The sequence below is a fragment of the Panthera onca genome, chromosome B4 (genome assembly GCF_046562875.1).
Source record: "Panthera onca isolate mPanOnc1 chromosome B4, mPanOnc1 haplotype 2, whole genome shotgun sequence".
Lineage (NCBI taxonomy): Eukaryota > Metazoa > Chordata > Mammalia > Carnivora > Felidae > Panthera > Panthera onca.
The window spans coordinates 60357832-60376649 of NC_138345.1; the positions used below are offsets into that span (position 1 = coordinate 60357832).

Consider the following 18818-nt stretch of genomic DNA (forward strand, 5'->3'; position numbering starts at 1 on the left):
TTAAAAGTAGGTCAAAGACAGCATAAGACTTTACCCTTGTTTATTTCAGTCAACATCTCTAAAAATAAAGACTGTCTTCTGCATAACCAAGATTCCATCATCACATCAGGAAAACAGCAATAATTACATGATATAACCTAATATCCTCAATTCTCTGAACATTGTAATTTTTTCAATTGGCCCTCGAATGCCCGTACTTTTATTTATTTGTTTGTTTATTTGCTTATTTATTTATTTATTTATTCATTCATTCATTCAGTCAGTCAGTCAGTCATCCATTCATATTTGGTGCCAAAACCCAGAAAATGCCTACACTTTTAAAATCAGCATCTAAACAAGAGCTATGCAATGCATTCAGTTGTTTTATCTCTTTAGACTCTCTTAACATAAAACAGTCCCACCCCCTTTTATTTTTCCCTGATACTGACTTTTTTTGGAAACCAGTATGTTGAGTGGAGTGCTAGAGTCCATGATCATGTGGAATTCTGTTACCTGTCGGCACTGAAAAGAGTCCTGCATCTGGGCCCTAATGTTCTCTGCGTCCCTGCTGCAGCCTTCCTCTGTCAATGGAGCAAGAGGGCATGTCTGCTTATTTTATAAATGCATTAGAAGGCTCCAGGCTCACAGAGGGCTTGTCCCCAGAGAAAGGGTCATGAGTAGGCTAAGAAGGCCATCACCTCTTGTGATAACACCCTTTTTTTTTTTTTTTCCTGCTTTGCTTCTTTCATAATCTTTATCAGAATATGCCGGAGCTGGGTGCTGAGCATCACCAGGACCTGCAGAACGAGCAAGATGAGCAAGAAACAAATCAGGTTCAACATGAGGATCCTCAAGTGCCCACATCTTTGCAGTTTTCAGAGGAGAGCATCCCTGAACTGTAAGCCTTGAAACAAGAAAGAGGGATTCTTGATAATACTTTGTGGGTATAATGCTATGTGAGTATGTCAGTCAGAGAAAGACAAGTATCATATGGTTTCACTCATATGTAAACTTTAAGAAACAAGCAAATAAACAAACAAGACAAACAGGGGAGCTTGGGTGGCTCAGTCGGCCGAGCTTCTGACTCAGGCTCAGGTCAGGATCCCCCAGTTCATGAGTTCAAGCCCTGCGTAAGCCTCTCTGCTGTCGGGCGTGCAGCCTGCTTCGGATCCTCTGTCCCCCTCTCTCTCTGCCCCTCCCCAATGGTACTCTCTCTCTCAAAAATAAAATATTTTTTAAAAAGACAAATAAAAATCCAGACTCTTAAGTACAGAGAATAAACTGGTGGTTGCCAGAAGAGAAGTGGGCGGGGGGTGAGGGGCAGAGGAGGGTGGGGGAGGGATGGGTAAAATAGACAAAGGAGATTAAAGTGTACACTTACTGTGATGAGCACTGAGGAATATATAAAATCCTTGTTTCGTTATATTGTACACTTGAAACTAATCTAACACTGTGTGTTAATCATACTTCGATTTAAAAAAGAAAAAAAATAGTATTTTGTGGCAAATAAAATGAAATTTAGCAGACAACTAAGGGAAAGACTGGAAGATTTAAAATCCATACATGTCTTAAACCTTAAACACTCACGTGCCCCAGGAACTACCTACACATTCCAGTAAGAATGCACAGTAAGGACATTTCTAGAGATGTAGGCAGAGCCATGGGGTTCTCTTTGCAACCTCTTCTTTGGAGCCTGGAATTAATACATATCTTGTCACTCTCAGATAATTCTCTAGATATGAAAAGCATCATAATTATCAATAGAAATGTACCGTTAAGGCCTTGTAGAACCTTTCCCTGTTGCATAGCTCTCTTCTTCCAACAAGATGCAATCACTACCCTAACATTCATCAGGGTAGTGTAATACTTAACATTCATTCCATACAGGGAAATTTAAAAAATACATCATTTTTTTTTTTTTTTTTTTTACTAAATGTAAAATGCATTTTATTTCCTCCAGCCTTATGGCGATCTAAATGGCTATCATATAAATGCTTTCTTGAGGCCTAACTGCCTACCTGGCCCATTCTGGTGACAGAAAAAGAAACGGCATTCTAACTTGCCATTCAAGGGAAGAATTTTTCTGCCTTAAAACTGACCATAATAATATTTCTGCAGGAGTCAGGAGAACACGCTCTTCCAGCTAAACCACTGGAATATACAGATGGGTTTACAAGTGAGAGAACTTGGAGCTGATCACATAGACTGGATGGAGAAAATGAACAATATTATGCAAAAAATAAACCTAACAGAAAACACAGTGAAGAGGTAATTTAAAATTTTCTTTTTAATGTTTATTTATTTTTGAAAGACAGAACATGAGTAGGGGAGGGGCAGAGAGAGAGGGAGACACAGAATCCAAAGCAGGCTCCAGGCTTTGAGCTGTCAGCACAGAAGCAGATGTGGGGCTCGAATCCACGAACATCAGATCATGACCTGAACTGAAGTTGGATGCTTAACCGACTGAACCACCCAGGCACCCCTCACAGTGAAGAGGTAATCTTAGGGTGTTGGGTTTGGCCAGAAAATAGTGAAAATTTTCATAGCTTCAGAAACTCTGGCTTTAAGGTAGTAAGATCTTTTACAAAGTCTTCAGAATAGGAAGTGCCAAGTCTTATGTTTAGAGGTCAATGCCACAAAAATCTCAAAGCCTAAATCACAGTTATCTGCGTCTTTGCTCTCTCTTCTCTCAAGGAAAGAACTTCCTTCATAAGCTCTTTTTTTGGAGCTGTGTTAATAGTCACCAAAGGGAGGTCTTCAAGTCCCCAATAACCAGCTTTAGCCAGTGTTGTCCAACGGGATCCAACTAGCATAACATGAAAAAAAATATATTAAAAAGTATAGTTGTTAACGTATATCTGAATTTAACTGGAAAGTTTTAAGCTGGAACAGAAGTGATGAGACTAATTGTTATTTATCTAGTCACTGGTATAAAGAGATTGGGCTTTGGAGTCAAAGGTATTCCTTCCATCAGTGTTGTATAGTGTTCAGGGTACAGAGATCATATTTTGTTAGATTTAGGCCTAAGTATTTCATGCTTTTGGTCCATTATAAGTTACTTGAAATTTTTCAATTTCTAATTATTAATTGTGAAGATATAGAAATACAATTGGTTTTTGTATATTGGTCTTGTGTCTTGTGACCTGGCTAAACTCATTTGTTAACTCCAGTAGTTTTGTAGATTATTTGGGATTTTCCACATAGATAATCATGTCATCCGCAAATAGAGCTTTATATCTTCCTTTCCAATCTGCATACCTTTTACTTCCTTTTGCTACTTTATTGTATTGGCTAGAACTTCTAGTATGATGTTGAATAGGAGGAATGACAGGAGACACTGGACATACTTATCTTGTTCTCTATCCCACAGAAAAAGCATGAGGTGTGATGTTAGCTGTCTTGATGGTTTTGTTTTGCTTTGTTTTGTTTTTGAGATTGGGAAGGTGTTTTCTATTCTTAGTTTACTGAGATGTTTTTAAAATCAGGAACGGTACTAAATTTTTCCAATAGCTTTTGCTGCGTCTATGAATGATCATGTTATTTGTTTTTTTTTTTGTTTATAGTCTCCCGATATGGCAAATTATAATGAATGATGTTTGAATGCTGAGCCAGCCTTGGATTGCCAGAATAAACCCCACCTGGTCATAATATATTATTCTTTTTATATGTTGTTGGATTCTGCTTACTAAAATAGAACTTTTGAATGCATATTAATGAGAGGTATTGGCCTCGGTTTTTCTTTCTTATAATGAAAGAAACATCCCAGAAAAAAACTGGGATATTTTCTGGATGAATTTGTGTAGAACTGGCACAATTTCTTCCTTACATGTTTGATTGAATTTACCAGTGAAGCCATATTGCCTGGGTATTTCATTACAGTAAGATTTTTAACTACAAATTTAATTTATTTAATGATATACAGGACTCCTCCGGCTACTGAGCTCTCCAGTATATATTAGCGGTAGGTTGTATCTTTCAAGGAATTTGCCCATTTCATTTCCCCTCAGCCTTTCCAAATGGTAACATTTTGTCCAACTTTAGTATACCATCAAAACCAAGAAACTGACCTTGGGACTATAAACAGAGCCTATACAGATTTCACCAGTTATATGTATTCTCATTTGTGTGTGTGAGTGTGTGTATAGTTCTGTGCAATTTTATCATATGGGCAGCCTTCCATAGCCACCACCACATCAAGATTCTCAGCTGTACCATTGCACAAGACTCCTTTATAGCCACAGCGATTCCTTCCCACCCACCGCTAATACCCAGCTATGACAGATCATTTCTACATGTCTATAATTATGCTATTTCATCAACATTATATACATCAAATCATGCATTATAAATTTTTTTCACTCAGCATAATTTTTTTGAGGATCATCCAAGTTGCTGCCTGTATGAATAGTTCCTCTCCTTTTGTTGCTCAGTATTCCATGGTATGGAGAGAGAGAGAGACAGAGACAGAGACAGACACAGAGACAGACACAGAGACAGAGACAGAGACAGAGAGAGAGTTTGGTTAACCATTCACCCATCAGAGGACAAGTGTGTAATTCCTAGTTTTGGGCTATTATGAATAAAGCTACTTTGGACATCCATGTACAACTTCCTGTGTGAAAGCAAGTTTATTTTTCTGGGATAATTGCCCAAGAATGAAATTGCTGGGTCATATGGTAAGTCTGTTTTCAGTTTTGACAGGCACCGCCAAGCTATTTTCTGGAATGACTGTCCATTTTACATTCCCGCCACCAATGTACGGGTGACCCAATTTCTCCAGAAGCTCACTAGCATTTGGCATTATCACTATATTACATCTTAGCCATTCTGATAAGTTTGTAGTACTATGTCATTGTAGCCTTGATTTGAATTTCTCTCACGGCTAAAGGTGCTGCGCATCCTTTCATGTGTTTATTTGCCATCTGTGTATCTCCTTAGGGAAATGTCTGTGCATGTGTTTTGTTCATTTCTTCATTGGATAGTTTGCTTCTTTAAAGCTGAGTGTTGAGAAGTTTTCATATTTTCTACATGTAAGATCTAGGGTATGGGACAAGCAAATCCACTTACAGAGTCTTTGGCCAAACAAAAGCTTTAAATTTTGATGAGGCCCAGTTTATCAGTGTTCCCTTTTATAGATGTCAAGTGGAAGAAATCTTTGCCTAGTCCTACCTCCCAAGGATTTTTTTGTGTTTGTTTTTTCTAGAGATTAGGTAAGCTTCCATTTTAATCATTTAAATTTTCTGCTCCTGTATCCAATTAGTCCTTACATTTTTGTACTGCTCTCTTGATTATTTCGTGTTTTTTACTTTCTTGCATTGCATTTGTGACATTCATTCCAACACAGCCACGACCCAAGAGTCCTCTGAGGTAAGAAGAGGATTTCATTCTTGAAAGATCAAAAAAGATTGTCTCTTGGGTGATTTTTCTTAGCCCATGTGACTTAGTCCATCTCTTGGTCTGTCTGCAGCTTATTAAATGAGGTGGTGTCCCTGGAGGGCCACATTGAAAAGCTGGAGTCACAAAAGGACTTTGACCCTGATAAGGGGGCAAACATTGAGGTAAGTGGGAGGCTTGGAAGAGACGATCTGGGAGGCTCTGGGGACTCTGTCACCTCTTCCCACCCCTCCTATTGTTTAACAGGTCGTAAGAAGAATTAAAACCTGTCTTGTCACAAGGAGCAATGCTCTCTGGTGGTCAGTTCGTGTGGGTACCGCCAGTTTTATCCTCTGAAGACACAAAAAGGCTAGACTTATTTTTTAAGTTATTTTATTTTGTTTTTTTGAGAGACAGAACACGAGCAGGGAAAGGGCAGAGAGAGAGACAGAAGGACACACAGAATCCAAAGCGGGCTCTAGGCTCTGAGCCGTCAGCACAGAGCTGAACGCAGGGCTTGAACCCACAGACTCGAGATCATGACCTGAGCGGAAGTTGGATGCTCCACTGACTGAGCTACCCAGGTGGCCCCAAAAAGGCTAGACTTTTTAATACTCTCTGGAAATTCAGTTAGATAGGCTTATATCTGGATGCCATGTGAAGACATGATGAGTGCCTTAAGGGAAGACTTCTCTTCCTTAATCTTTGCATCCCAGCACAGTTTAGAGAAGACACCCAGGAATTAAGTATTTGTGAGTAACTGCATCCTTAAAATGAAAGAGATATATTCGTGTTCACCTCTGATGCTTTTATGAAGAGTTCTTGTGTTGGTTTTCATGATCTCCAGCTTTTCTATTGTTTTCCTGCCTTGCATTTCTTAGAGACTCTTTTCTGAGAAAGGTTTAATTTCCCCTTTTTAAAGAGTCAGAATGTTAGAAAGGTAGTAACCAAGTTTGGATAAGAATTAGAGCTCAGAGCCCTGGCCGATAGTATTTCTAAACTTCGTGCCTTTGAAAAAAATTCTCTAAGAAAGGAAAAAAATCTGTGTCTAGCTACTTCCTTTTATTGAAATCGCCAGCCTCTGCTTTAGCTTAAGCCAAAAAGCTTACATTAAGTGGATTTTGGAGAAAATAAAGATGAAATAGCTCTCTTATTGTAGGAAGGTAATGTTTATTTAGACCCCTCACATATTAAAAGCCATCTATAGATAGCATAGATTAATGCCAGGGGAAAAAACTACTTTCAACCATGATTTAGTCCACTACTTTGAAGTAGCAATCTCATTTTGAGCTAGTTGAAAAGTTAAGGTTTTTTTCCACTATCCTTGGGCTTTGGAAATCGCAAACTATGAAAAAAAGGAAGGGGACAAGGGCCAAGAAATATTCTGCCTTGGGAAATTTGCTCCAAAGTCAGCTGTGTTACAGGGATGTGAATTTCAGCAGGAGGTAGGGATAGGGTGGGGTAGATATTAAAAGAATGATGAGAAAGATAGAAGAGAACAAAAATAAATGAAAGGGAGATTTGAAAACAAACCAACAGAGGCTTGGAATAATATGAAAAGGGAAGGCATGACAAATAGATAGGGAGATTTTCTATACAGGAGATGCACAGCTTTGTACACACTTAAAAAAAAAAAACAGGCATGACTTAAAAACTGTAATCACCTCCACTAACCACCAACTGGTATGTGGATAAACTGTGGCACATGTGTTATGATAGACTACTACTCAGCAATAAAAAGGGCTGGACTTCTTACTCATTCAACAACATGAATGAATCTCAAATGCATTCTGCTGAGTGAAAGAAGCCAGATCCAGAGGACTACATAGTTCACGATTCCACCTGCATCACATTCTGAAAAAGGCAAAACTATAGGAACAGAAAAGAGACTTGTGGTTGCTGAGGTTGGGTGGGGAAAGGGAGAAGGGAATTGATAAAGGGGCACAAGGAAATTTGAGGTGTGATGGAAATATTCTGTATCTTGTGCTGATGATTATGTCAAAATTCATAGAACTGTAGACTTTTATTTTCATTTTATTTTACATATGTATTTTTCATTTTTTATTTTATTTATTTATTTTGAGAGAGACAGAGAGAGAACGCAAGAGACAGTAAGCATGAGTGGAGGAGGGCAGAGAGTGAGGGAGAGAGAATCCCAAGCAGACTCCACACTATTAGTGTGGAGCCTGATGCGGGGCTTGATCTCACAAACCATGAGATCATGACCTGAGTGGAAATCAAGAGTCATATGCTTAACTGACTGAGCGACTCAGGTGCCCCCATGAACTATACACTTTTATTTTTTTATTTTAAAGTGTATTTATTTATTTTGAGAGAGAGAGAGCACAAGCAGGGTGGGAGCAGAGAGAAAGGGAGAGAGAGAGAAAATCCAAGCAGTCCCCATGCTGTTAACATAGAGTCTCATGTGGGGCTCGAACCCACGAATGGTGAGATCATGTCCTAAGCCAAAACTGAGAGTCGATAGGTCGCTTAACTGACTAACCCAGGCATCCCTGTACACTTTTAAAAAGTGAGTTTTGCTGCATGTAAATTACACCCCAATGCACATGGCTTTTAAAAATGGATGCCAGGGGGGTGCCTGAAGGGCTCAGTCATTAAGTGACAGACTTGGGCTTGGGTCATGATCTCACAGTTCATGGGTTTGAGCCCCAACTTGAGCATCAAGTTCTGTGCTGGTGGTGTGGAGCCTGCTTGGGATTCTCTCCCTCTCTCTCTGCCTCTTCCCCACTTGCACTTTCTTTCTCTCAAAAATAAATAAATAAACTTAAAAAAATAACTGTTTAAAATAAATAAATAAAAATAAAAATGGGGGGTGCCTGAGTGGCTCAGTCGGTTAAGTGTCCAACTTCGGCTCAGGTCATGATCTTGCAGTTCGTGGGTTCGAGCCCCGCATCAGGCTCTGTGCTGACAGCTCAGAGCCTGGAGCCTGCTTCAGATTCTGTGTCTCCCTCTGTCTGCCCCTCCACCTCTTGCACTCTGTCTCTCACATTGTCTCAAAAATGAATAAACATTAAAAAAATTAAAAATAAATAAAAATAAAAATAAAAATGGGCACAAAGTCTGTCCTCAATAAGTCTAAACAGTGATGGGAAAGGCTGTGTAATGAATAAGAAACTTTAAATATAATTGCCACAGAAGCAAAATCAGTAGGAATGGCTATAGGTTTACTCTGGTGAAGAGAAAGTGAAGATTGTTAGAAATATAGAAAGAGCAGTCAAGCAAAGTGTGGAAAAATTAAAGGAGAAATGCGTTAATAAAGTTAAAATAATATCACATGTATTGGCTCATTTATATCTCATGAAGAAATGGAATGGGTCAGAAAGGCATGAAGGCAGGAGGGAAAGATTGGTAAAATCACTTAAAACACACTTAAAACTCACACACACACACACACACACACACACACACAAACACACAGCAGAAACAAATTTAAAGACCTTTACGGTGAAGAAAGGACTTTGGGGTAGCCTTTGGGTGTTGCCTGATATTTAACCCCTAAATCCACGAAGCTTTCTGAAATCTCCAGGTGAACATCTAAACTTTCATTCGGAGATTGACTCCTATCTTTTCTCTTTGATACAATTATCTCAGATAAGTACTGTGCAAAAGATATTCATTATATAAATAAACCAGGATACCAAGTAAAACGCGATTGTAGTATCACAGCTCCTTTCTAAATAATTAAGTCATACAATTCAGGGGTTGGTAATGAATGAGCTTGGTAAAAAAAAAAAAAAGGGTATAGACTATACATTCTCGAGAAGCTGTTTGAAGGTAAATACTCATTCCATGTATGTAATCAACACAATGCCTAGCCCAAGGGCCACTTACGTAGGATGTGGCCAACTCAATCTTGTTGATTTGACTTAATGTTGATTTTGGAGATCAGAACTCAGAAAAGTACTGAAAAAACAGTTGTTCTTAAGTCTCAAAATTTTTGACCATGAATGAGCTTTCTTCCAAAAATCGTCTTCATTTTGTTTCAGTTCCACATATCATTCATTACAACTTTTGATTTATGCCCTTTTGTTTTAAAGGAGAAGATCATGGAAATTAAGAAGCAATTAGAAGAAATGGATAACAAATGTGTCCAGGTAATGATAAAATGGCATTACAATTAAGGAAGAAAAACAGTTCTTCAAAGACAATCTCAGATTTAGAGAATTTTGGTGAATGGAATCCAAATTTCGATGAAAGATAGACTCAGCATTTTAGACCTAGCATGGAACTGTCTTGTAGCCTTTACTCTCCTGTTCAGAAGAGAACAGCATAACTCAAAAACATGACGTGATCTGCCCACATTCCCAGATGAAAAGACCAGTCTTGTTCTTGCTCTCCCATTAAAAAAAAAAAAAAAAAAGTGTATTTTTTCTAACAAAAGTAGGGCATGCTTATTTTAATAATTAAAATTTAGAACTATTTCATATAAAAAATGAAAAATAGGGGAGCCTAGGTGGCTCAGTCAGTTAAGTGTCCGACTTCGGCTCAGGTCATGATCTCACAGCTCGTGAGCCCCACATCGGGCTCTGTGCTGACAGCTCAGAGCCTGGAGCCCGTTTCAGATTCTGTATCTCCTTCTTTCTCTCTCTGCCCCTCCTCTACTCTCTCTCTCTCTCTCCCAAAAGTAAATAAACATTTTTTAAAAATGAAAAATAATCCCACTCCCTCAAAGATAAACACAGTGAACATTTTAGCATATTTATGTTCTTCCAAATTTTTGTATACCTGTATCTACATGTTGTTGCAATTGTAATCAGATTATATTATATATAGTTTTGCAACTTGGCTGTTTTTCACTTACCATTTTTCTTCAGCAACTTTCTATGGCACTAGATGTCATTTTTACCTTTTCACTGTCTATATAATGCGCAATTTGATTTTGGGATTTATAAAATTTATTTTATTGGATATTTGGGGCCTTATAATAAATGTTGGCTATTATAAACTTTGCCTCAGAAAATCTGTATCTTTGCTTGCTTGTACAAGTACTTAAGCAAAATTTCTGGAAATGGCACCTCTAGCACCCATCTTCCTTGAATCCCAGAACACTGTTCTTCCTACTATAGCTCTGCCTTTCAAAATCTCCTGCAAGTCTATTATAGAATGATTAATTAAAAACCCATTGAAGAGTTATTTACTCCTGACATATGTATGATTGGGATTCATGTCTTAGAAGGTTTGCTTTCAGCCTGTCTCTTGAACTTACTGATAGGAACCAACCAAAACCATATGTTGTCTCTAACGACCTGTAGGAGACAGGATGAAAAGAAGAATCAGACATTATTTGTGGACAGCTCTTTTGCTAAACTATAAAGTCCAAATATGCAAATTAATATAGTGAGAACATGTACTCATATGTTATAAATTTTAAGATATTTAAAGGAAATGCAATTTTCTTTTTTTTCTCTGAAACATACTACGTTTCTCTAATTAGTGCCTCGGAAGTATTTTAAGGCACAAAGAAAGAATAATGAATAGAGAAAAAGATTTATAATAAGCTGCTATTGTATAAATTTATACTTATAAAATATTAAAAATAACTATGCTAATCTTTTGGTTATTCCTCCTGCAATTTATCATGATTATACTATGAATTTGCTGTAAGAGGAAGGATTTTATTGAGTAAAAGCAAGTTTCAAAGAAGCCGCTTTACGACTAAGTGGTGTCAAAATGAGTGACGTCTTATGGTATAAACCAGAAAAATCTAATTTCCATTTCACCCAGAATTGTGCATGTCTTTTCAGGAAGATGCTTGTAATGAAGCTCATGCATTAAAGGAGAAACTCATTGCAAGAATAAAGGTAAGATTTCACAGTTATGCAAGTTCAAATAATGATAAAATCTAACTATAGGGATGATTCTTTCTCTAGAAGTTGAGATTGTGCCACATACTCTTTCTCTTTCCTGATCACTTTTTCCTCCCTTTCCTGGGCTTCTTCTTTGGGCCAATGGGACACCTCACAGGTCTGGTGTACTCCCCAGACCTCACAGCCCTGTGCTGCTTCTACATCTCCTCCATTTGGAGCTTATCCTCCAGGTCGACAAATTATGCATTTTTCAAGGCTCAGCTCAAATGTCATCTCCTCCTCCAGACCTCCCCTAAACTCCCCTAGCCAGAAAAATGCTTCCATATCTGAACCTCTCCCACAAGACCTTGAGATAAACAGGAATGCGTAAAAGAAGCAATGAATGACTGAGTCAACCTGTCACTTGTTCAGAGATGCCTAATCGTCCCACCTCTAGAGTAGATGTCCCACCAACAAACCTCGGCTACTCTGTCTCACCACCTTATTTATTTTCTTTTTAGCATGTATCAGAGTCTATAATGTCTAATCTAATGTATGTGTGTGTGTGTGTGTGTGTGTGTGTGTGTGTATATATATTAGATATTATGTTTTGTTGTTTATTGCTTGTCTCCCAGCCCCTATTAACATGCATGCAATTCGTTATCCATTTGGTTTAAAAATGCACATGTAATAGAATGCATATTCCTTATCTATTTTGTTAACCACAGAATCCTAGAATGGTGCCTAGTAGGAGTCACTTAATATGTTTTGCATAGATGAACAAATTGAACAGATGGATTCAATACAAGAATAATTATCTTCCTACATGAATAATCCAGTAGTTAAAGATTAGCATGTGGGTTTCGTTTAATTTTCTACTGTGGTGCTGCTACCTTATTTTGTGAATGTGTAAGTCTCTTTCCATTAGGTGGGTGTGCACCTGCCAACGATTTCCTCACGTGACTCATATGGGATTGGCAGTTGGGCTCCTGAGGTATTCTGGAGGAAAAGCATGCTGCATCTACAATAAGACTAGCAGACCTCTAAGATCATTGTTTTAAATGAGAGTTGATTGCTATTTTTTTCCAGAACTTTTACAAAGACATGACTCTGTTGAATACAAAGCTGGGGATGTACCAAAAGCAAGAAGGGAAAACAGACTCTCAGAGTCCTGAAGAAATGGGAGTGGAAGAAGGAGAACCTCTGCATCCTCAGGCTCCATCCCCCCCTTTAGGGGAGAATGCTCCTTCTGGCATTACAATGTGGTAAGTCAGAGAAAGGGGCCTTTGGGGCTGGACAAAGGCCCCCAAATGTATGAACCATAGTATGATGAGTTGTTGCAAGGGTTGACTAAAAATTTGTTTTATCTTCATTTATAAATTATCTATTCTTGTTCTACTTGTCTATTTGTTTATTGGAGTTGTAGTGTTTATTGGAGTTTTTTGTATCATTTTTAGATAATCTATTGCATTAGATCTAAAAATACAAGTATATATTTCTTTATTATTGCTTTAGGTAAATATGTATACATACATCTTAGGACGTTGTCAGCAAGGTATGATGCAGCCTCCCCCACCAAAGGAACATACCTGCCAGGCAGACTTGAAAACCTTTGTTCATCACACAAGAGGCTTCTCCCTTGTATGGTATTAAAGATATACATACTAGCAAATCTGACTCTTTGGATCCCTTTCTGAAGATGCCACAACATCATATATACCTGGAGCAGTACCCTCCTGTAAGAAAACTTGTCTGATTCTTTATCCCCAACTACCAATCCAAGTAGATGTTCAGCAACCTGTCTTGCGCATACACTGTACCTTGCACATAATCCTGACACAGAACCCACAGTATATCATTGCAATTACATTACTTTATTATTATTTTTTTTTTTTACTTACTTTATTATTTTTAAATGCTTATTTTTTTGTTTTGAGAGAGAGCAAGAGAGCATAAGTGGGAGAGGGGCAGAGAGAGAGGGGGAGAGAGAATCCCAAACAGGTTCCATGCTGTCAGTGTAGAGCCCGATGCAGGGCTCAATCTCGCGAACTTTGAGATCATGACCTGAGCCAAATCAAGAGTCAGACGCTCAACCGACTGTGCCACCCAGGTGTCCCACGCAATTACATTATTTTAAATCTGTCTCCTCCTAGTAATTCATGAGCTGAAGTTAGAGATTTTAGTCATTTTGAGACATGGAATATAAAACATCTCCACCAGGCTTAACAGATATTAAACTACTAAGTAAGTGAGGAGTGATGTCAATGAAAATAGTGGAGTAAAGACCCCAGAAAATTTCCTCCTCCATAAAATCAATGACAGAGCTTGAAAAAAAAAAAAATAGAATCAACTTTTTCAGAACCTTGGAAATTAAGGATTTAGTATCCAGAATATATAAAGAACTCTTATAACTCAACAACAAAAAGAGAAACAAGCCAATATTTTAAATGAGCAAAGGACTTGAATAGACATTTCTTCAAATAAGATACACAAATGGCCAAAAAGCACGAGAGAAGATATTCAACACCATCGGTTATTAGAGAAAGGCAAATCAAAATCACGTGATACCACTTTACATCTCTAAGATAACTATAATTAAAAGAACAGCATTGGAGAGGATGTGGAGAAATTAGAACCCTCAGACATTGCTAATGGGATCGTAAAATGGTGCAGTCACTTTGGAAAACAATTCGGCTGTTTCTGAAAATATTAAATATAGAGCTATCATCTGACCCACTCCTAGGTATGCACCCAGAAGAACTGTATGTCCACACAAAAACCTGTACACAAATGTTCACAGCAACATTATTCATAATAGCTAAAAAGTAGAAACAATACAAATATCCATTAACTGATGAGTAGGTAAACAAAATTTGGCATATCCATACAATGGAGTATTGTTCATATACAAAAAAGGAACAAAGTACTAACACATGCTACAACATTGATGACCCTTGAAAACATTATGCTAAGTGAAAGAAGTCAGACACAAAAGGCCACATATTATATGATTTCATTCCTGCGAAATGTTCAACATAGGAAAATCCATGTAGGCAGGAAGTAAATGAATAGTTGCCAGGCTTTAAAGGAGTGGAAAATAGGGAGTGGCTGTTCATGGGTACATTCTTTTTGGGGTGATGAAAATTTCCTGGAATTAGATAGTGGTGATGGTTGTACAACCCTGTGAATAAACTAAAAGCCACTGAAGTATACACTTTCAAGGGTAAATTTTATGGCATGCAAATTATATCTCAAAAAAACAAACAAATAAGTAAATGTCTTTTTATCATCACTTGCTTGCATTAAATGGGCAGATTACAGTTCAGTTGAGTTGCCCATCTTTCATCACGTCATTACATTCTAGTTAAGATTGCTTAAGACTTTGACCAATTTCTTGTCTATGAACTGGAAACATACTGGTTCCATTGAAGCATATTTATACATCATATTTTTGAGAAGGTTTATTATCAATTTTGCTATTTTTAGGCTCGGGGGGACCTCTTCCTGGTATCCTCAGTTCTCTTATAGACCTTCCACTAACAATACGAGCATTTTTTAAAAGAATAAAGGTTTTATGCATGGCAAGTCTTGAAAAATATATATAAATGAATAAATAAACAGTATTAAAAAGTCAAAGGAATGTTTTTATTCTTTAAAGAACATAAATTCAAAGTGAATAAAATATTTAATGACACTAATATTTGGTTCCGTACCGATGATACGAAAAAAAAATGATTTTGAATTAGTAGCTATGATTAGTTCAGAAAAGTGTCTGAACTTTTAAAAAACAAACATTACACATGTTCTTTTAGTTGTTTACTGGTGGAAAATCTGAAAAATATTTTGTTACATTGACTTGCAAATAAAAATCAAACCATTCAGTAGTGTCAAGAAATAAATTTGAACCTAACCCCACCTGGAGTGTTCACTTAAGGAAAGAAAAAACTGGAAGAACACACTCTAAACCAAAAGAAAAACAAATAAAAAACAAAACAAACAAAAACTAAGAAAGAAAAAGAAAGAAAAAGAAAAGAAAAAAACAGAAAAAAACTTAGCTGATTATAGGGGCACCTACATGGCTCAGTCAGTTGAACATCCAGCTCTTGATTTTGACTCAGGTCATGACTTCAGGGTCGTGAGATTGAGCCCCGCATCGAGCTCCATGCTGTGCATGAAGCCTGCTTAAGATTCTCTTTCTCCCCCCTCTACCACTCATGCTCTCTCCCTAAAAAAAAACTTAGCTGTTTATATTAGGGTGATGAGATTATAACTTTTTCATTTCTCTGTTTTCCAAATTATCTGTGATTCAGGAAAACAGTTTTTCTCTTAAAAAAAAAAAATAATGTTAGGGGTGCCTGGGAGGCTCAATTGGTTCAGCCTCCAACTTCAGCTCAGGTCATGATCTCACGATTTGTGAGTTCAAGCCCTGCCTCAGGCTCTCTGCTGTCAGTGCAGAGCCTGCTTGGGAAACTGTCCCCCTCTCCCTCTGCTCTTCCCCCACTTGCTCGTGCACTCTCTCTCTCTCTCTCTCTCAAAAATAAACATTAAAAAAAAATAATGTTAAATTGTGTTCCTTTGAAAATGTACCAGTTTGGTACTTCCAAAGGTTATTGGTTTTGGAATTTAGGAAGAATGGTGTTCATTTACTAGCTATGTTTTTGTAGTGAGTTGTTTTTCTTTTCATAAGAAAGAACAAATCTATACTTAGCGCTTCTTGAGGGAAGGGCATCTTTGCTTCATCTTAGCAGCCTCTTCTGACTAGAGTATATTATAAAAGCATTGGCTCTTTAATAAATGTATGAAATAGAAGCAATCATTTGTGTAACTACCAAGAGGCAGCCAGTGGCAATAATGCCAAGCACTTTGGCTCAGGTTTACAGAATCCTCTGAGTTGGATCACAAACTAGATCCATAGCTGGCTTTAACTGCGCTTTAGATTTTCTCTTCTGAAATATATTGTTGATGGTAATTATCTACAGGTGACTGGATTATCTGGGACGTTTCTTTCTTTCTTTGTGTTTTTCTGGATCTGCCAGATCTTCTGCCTTAATCAAGTATTGCATGTATAATTAAAAAATAATAACGCAAGGATTTAAAGGCAAACAAAATACATCGTAGGTACAGCCTAGAAGAAGGAGTCCTTAAAGACTTGAGAAAGCTTCTATTGCTTTAAAAAGGGTAAGTCAGGTGCCAGGACAAAACTAGTGATAGAGCCGGATTCCATTTGTCACTTTGTATTTTATATCACCAGGAAAATTTAACTGCCTGTTCTTTTATTTCCCTCCAAATCGGCATCATTTACCTCACAAGTGAGGTCTTTACCTCAATAATCTGCTAGTGTGTGAGAAGTCCATTTCGAAGGAGAGAACCTCATAATATCCAGGGTTTCATTGTTTCGTGGCTATAGAACCTTAGAATTCCAGCTCTAGTCCTAGGATGGACTTACGTGCTTATTTATTCTAAGCTCCTTCTTTTGCGGATGTTAACTGGGGTCAAGAGAAGTTCAGTTATTTCCTTGCAGTTAATAGGACTACCTGGGTGGAGGAACCAGGAATCACATCAGTGTGGTTTTCTGCACAATGTTCTTAACACAGATGTCTTCTTTTCTTGTAGGAAACGTGCACTGAGGATTTTCATCATGTTTTATGTCCTCACCTTCACTGGACTTTCATGTTACATACTATTTTTTGATGCTACGTTTATCTTTGAAAGCCTGCTCCCCACAATGCTTGGGCACCGCAGAATGTGGGAACTACGGGAGATCATCAGGCCTCTCTTGAACTTGCAAGTGGAAGACTTGTTACCCTCCTAAAGATATAGAAGTTACTGTTACCCTACTGACTTTCTCCTTAATAAAATTCTGGCTGTTCTTGTATTATGGTGGTTGACATATTTTTCAAAAAATACTATTGGATGTTCAGCAAAGGACATTATAGTTCAAAGGAAATTGGTTGCTCACAGACAGAAAAAATGAAAACAGTTTATCTTTACCCTTATGACTCACAATTACTTCTTGAATCATTCCAGAGGTTGTTTAAACATTTACTTCAAACCACTAGCCTCTCCAACCCTGGGAACCTGAGACTATCCGGTATTAGCTTCCTCAGTATTTGCCCCATTTTGACCTTTGATTCCTCAAAAAGGAAAACACAGAATTCTTCTTCATCAATATCAGTTTTACTTCAATTGGATTGGGGCCATATTTTGGTAGTAGTGGATATTTCTTGGTTTTGCTCCTAACATTCATTTTTCCTTTTAGTAACAGGACCCTAATTTTGCTTTGAAAGAACTATCTTTACCCAGTGAGCATAATTATAGTGGTCTTCCAGTCAGTGTCCCCTTTCTTTCTATTAACAACAGTTGGGAATATATTGAATCAGACATTCTCTAAGAATGAGAATTTTGTGGGGTGCCTGGATGGCTCAGTTGGTTAAGTGTCTGACTCTCGATCTCAGCTCTGGTCTTGATCTCAGGGTCATGAATTCAAGTCCTGAATTGGGCTCCACACTGGGTGTGAAGCCTACTTAAAAAATAAAATAAAAGGGGCGCCTGGGTGGCTCGGTCAGTTGGGCATCCGACTTCGGCTCAGGTCATGATCTCACAGTCTGTGGGTTCGAGCCCCGCGTCGGGCTCTGAGCTGACAGCTCAGAGCCTGGAGCCCGTTTCAGATTCTGTGTCTCCCTCTCTCTGTGACCCTCCCCCGTTCATGCTCTGTCTCTCTCTGTCTCAAAAATAAATAAACATTAAAAAAAATTATAAAAAATAAAATAAAATAAAATAAATAAGAATGAGAATGAGAATTTTGAGAAGAATCATATAAAAAAGACAAATGATTTGAAACTTCTATTTTAACTATTTGAACTACTCTATACCTTTTCCGCTGAAGTTTGTCAGAGTTGGTTCTGTTGCTTATGATAAAAGAAATTTTAATTGATACAGAAGTTTTGAATGCTCGACTGGAGCGTTTTTATCCCTAATTGTGTAGGTAATGGGGAAATTGTAAACTTTATCTGCAATATGAAAAACAGTTATAATTGAACTGTTTAAGATTAATAGAACCATAAAGAATACATTGGCTTTAGGAGAACAGAAGGGATGTGAGGGATGCGTTAAAAGGCCATTCAGTGGTTCAGGTGAGTGAAGGATGGGGAGACAAGGATGGAAGGAGATGAGGGGTGAAGCAGACATTGTAAGGATGGGTTCTACGACACTGGGTTGTGCAATGGATGTGGGGTTGGAAGGGTGGTGATAAGGAATGTGGTCCCAATTCTCACACTTGAATGGATCTTGAAGGATGGATAATATTTTCATGCCAGAGATGAGGAAAAGGCATTTCAGAGAAGAGAAACATCTGAGTAAAACTTAGAAGCCATGAGTATAAGGCAGAGTAAGGAAACTTGCTAGAGTATATTACTCAACATACCAGTTTATATAGTCCTTTCAAAAAGCACAGCCTCACTCATTTTTGTGGTCTCTGGAACAGTGATTCCCAAATAACTGGTCCATTAACTGAATGCATCAGAATCACTTGGGGAGCCTTACACATTGAAGATTTGCAATCCCACCTCCAGATATTTACATTCAGTAGAGCTAATGTGAAGTCCAGGCACTTTATTTTTTTAAATCTCCCCAGCTGAATATAATACAAAGCCAAATTTG

The 18818-nt window shown here is 37.8% G+C and overlaps 1 protein-coding gene across 2 annotated transcripts in view; it reads left to right on the top strand.

Moving 5' to 3' along the window:
• SMCO2 (single-pass membrane protein with coiled-coil domains 2) overlaps window positions 1-17034 on the top strand; it is a 33330-nt gene extending 16296 nt beyond the window's left edge. For both annotated transcript variants that reach the window (XM_060658082.3, XM_060658083.3), the window contains exons 4-10: window positions 741-877; window positions 2098-2247; window positions 5447-5537; window positions 9411-9467; window positions 11118-11174; window positions 12249-12424; window positions 16773-17034. In XM_060658082.3, the coding sequence (XP_060514065.2) occupies window positions 741-877; window positions 2098-2247; window positions 5447-5537; window positions 9411-9467; window positions 11118-11174; window positions 12249-12424; window positions 16773-16971 (867 nt within the window). In that variant the 3' untranslated portion in view covers window positions 16972-17034. The remainder of the gene's footprint in view (window positions 1-740; window positions 878-2097; window positions 2248-5446; window positions 5538-9410; window positions 9468-11117; window positions 11175-12248; window positions 12425-16772) is intronic.
• The last annotated feature ends 1784 nt before the right edge of the window (window positions 17035-18818 follow it).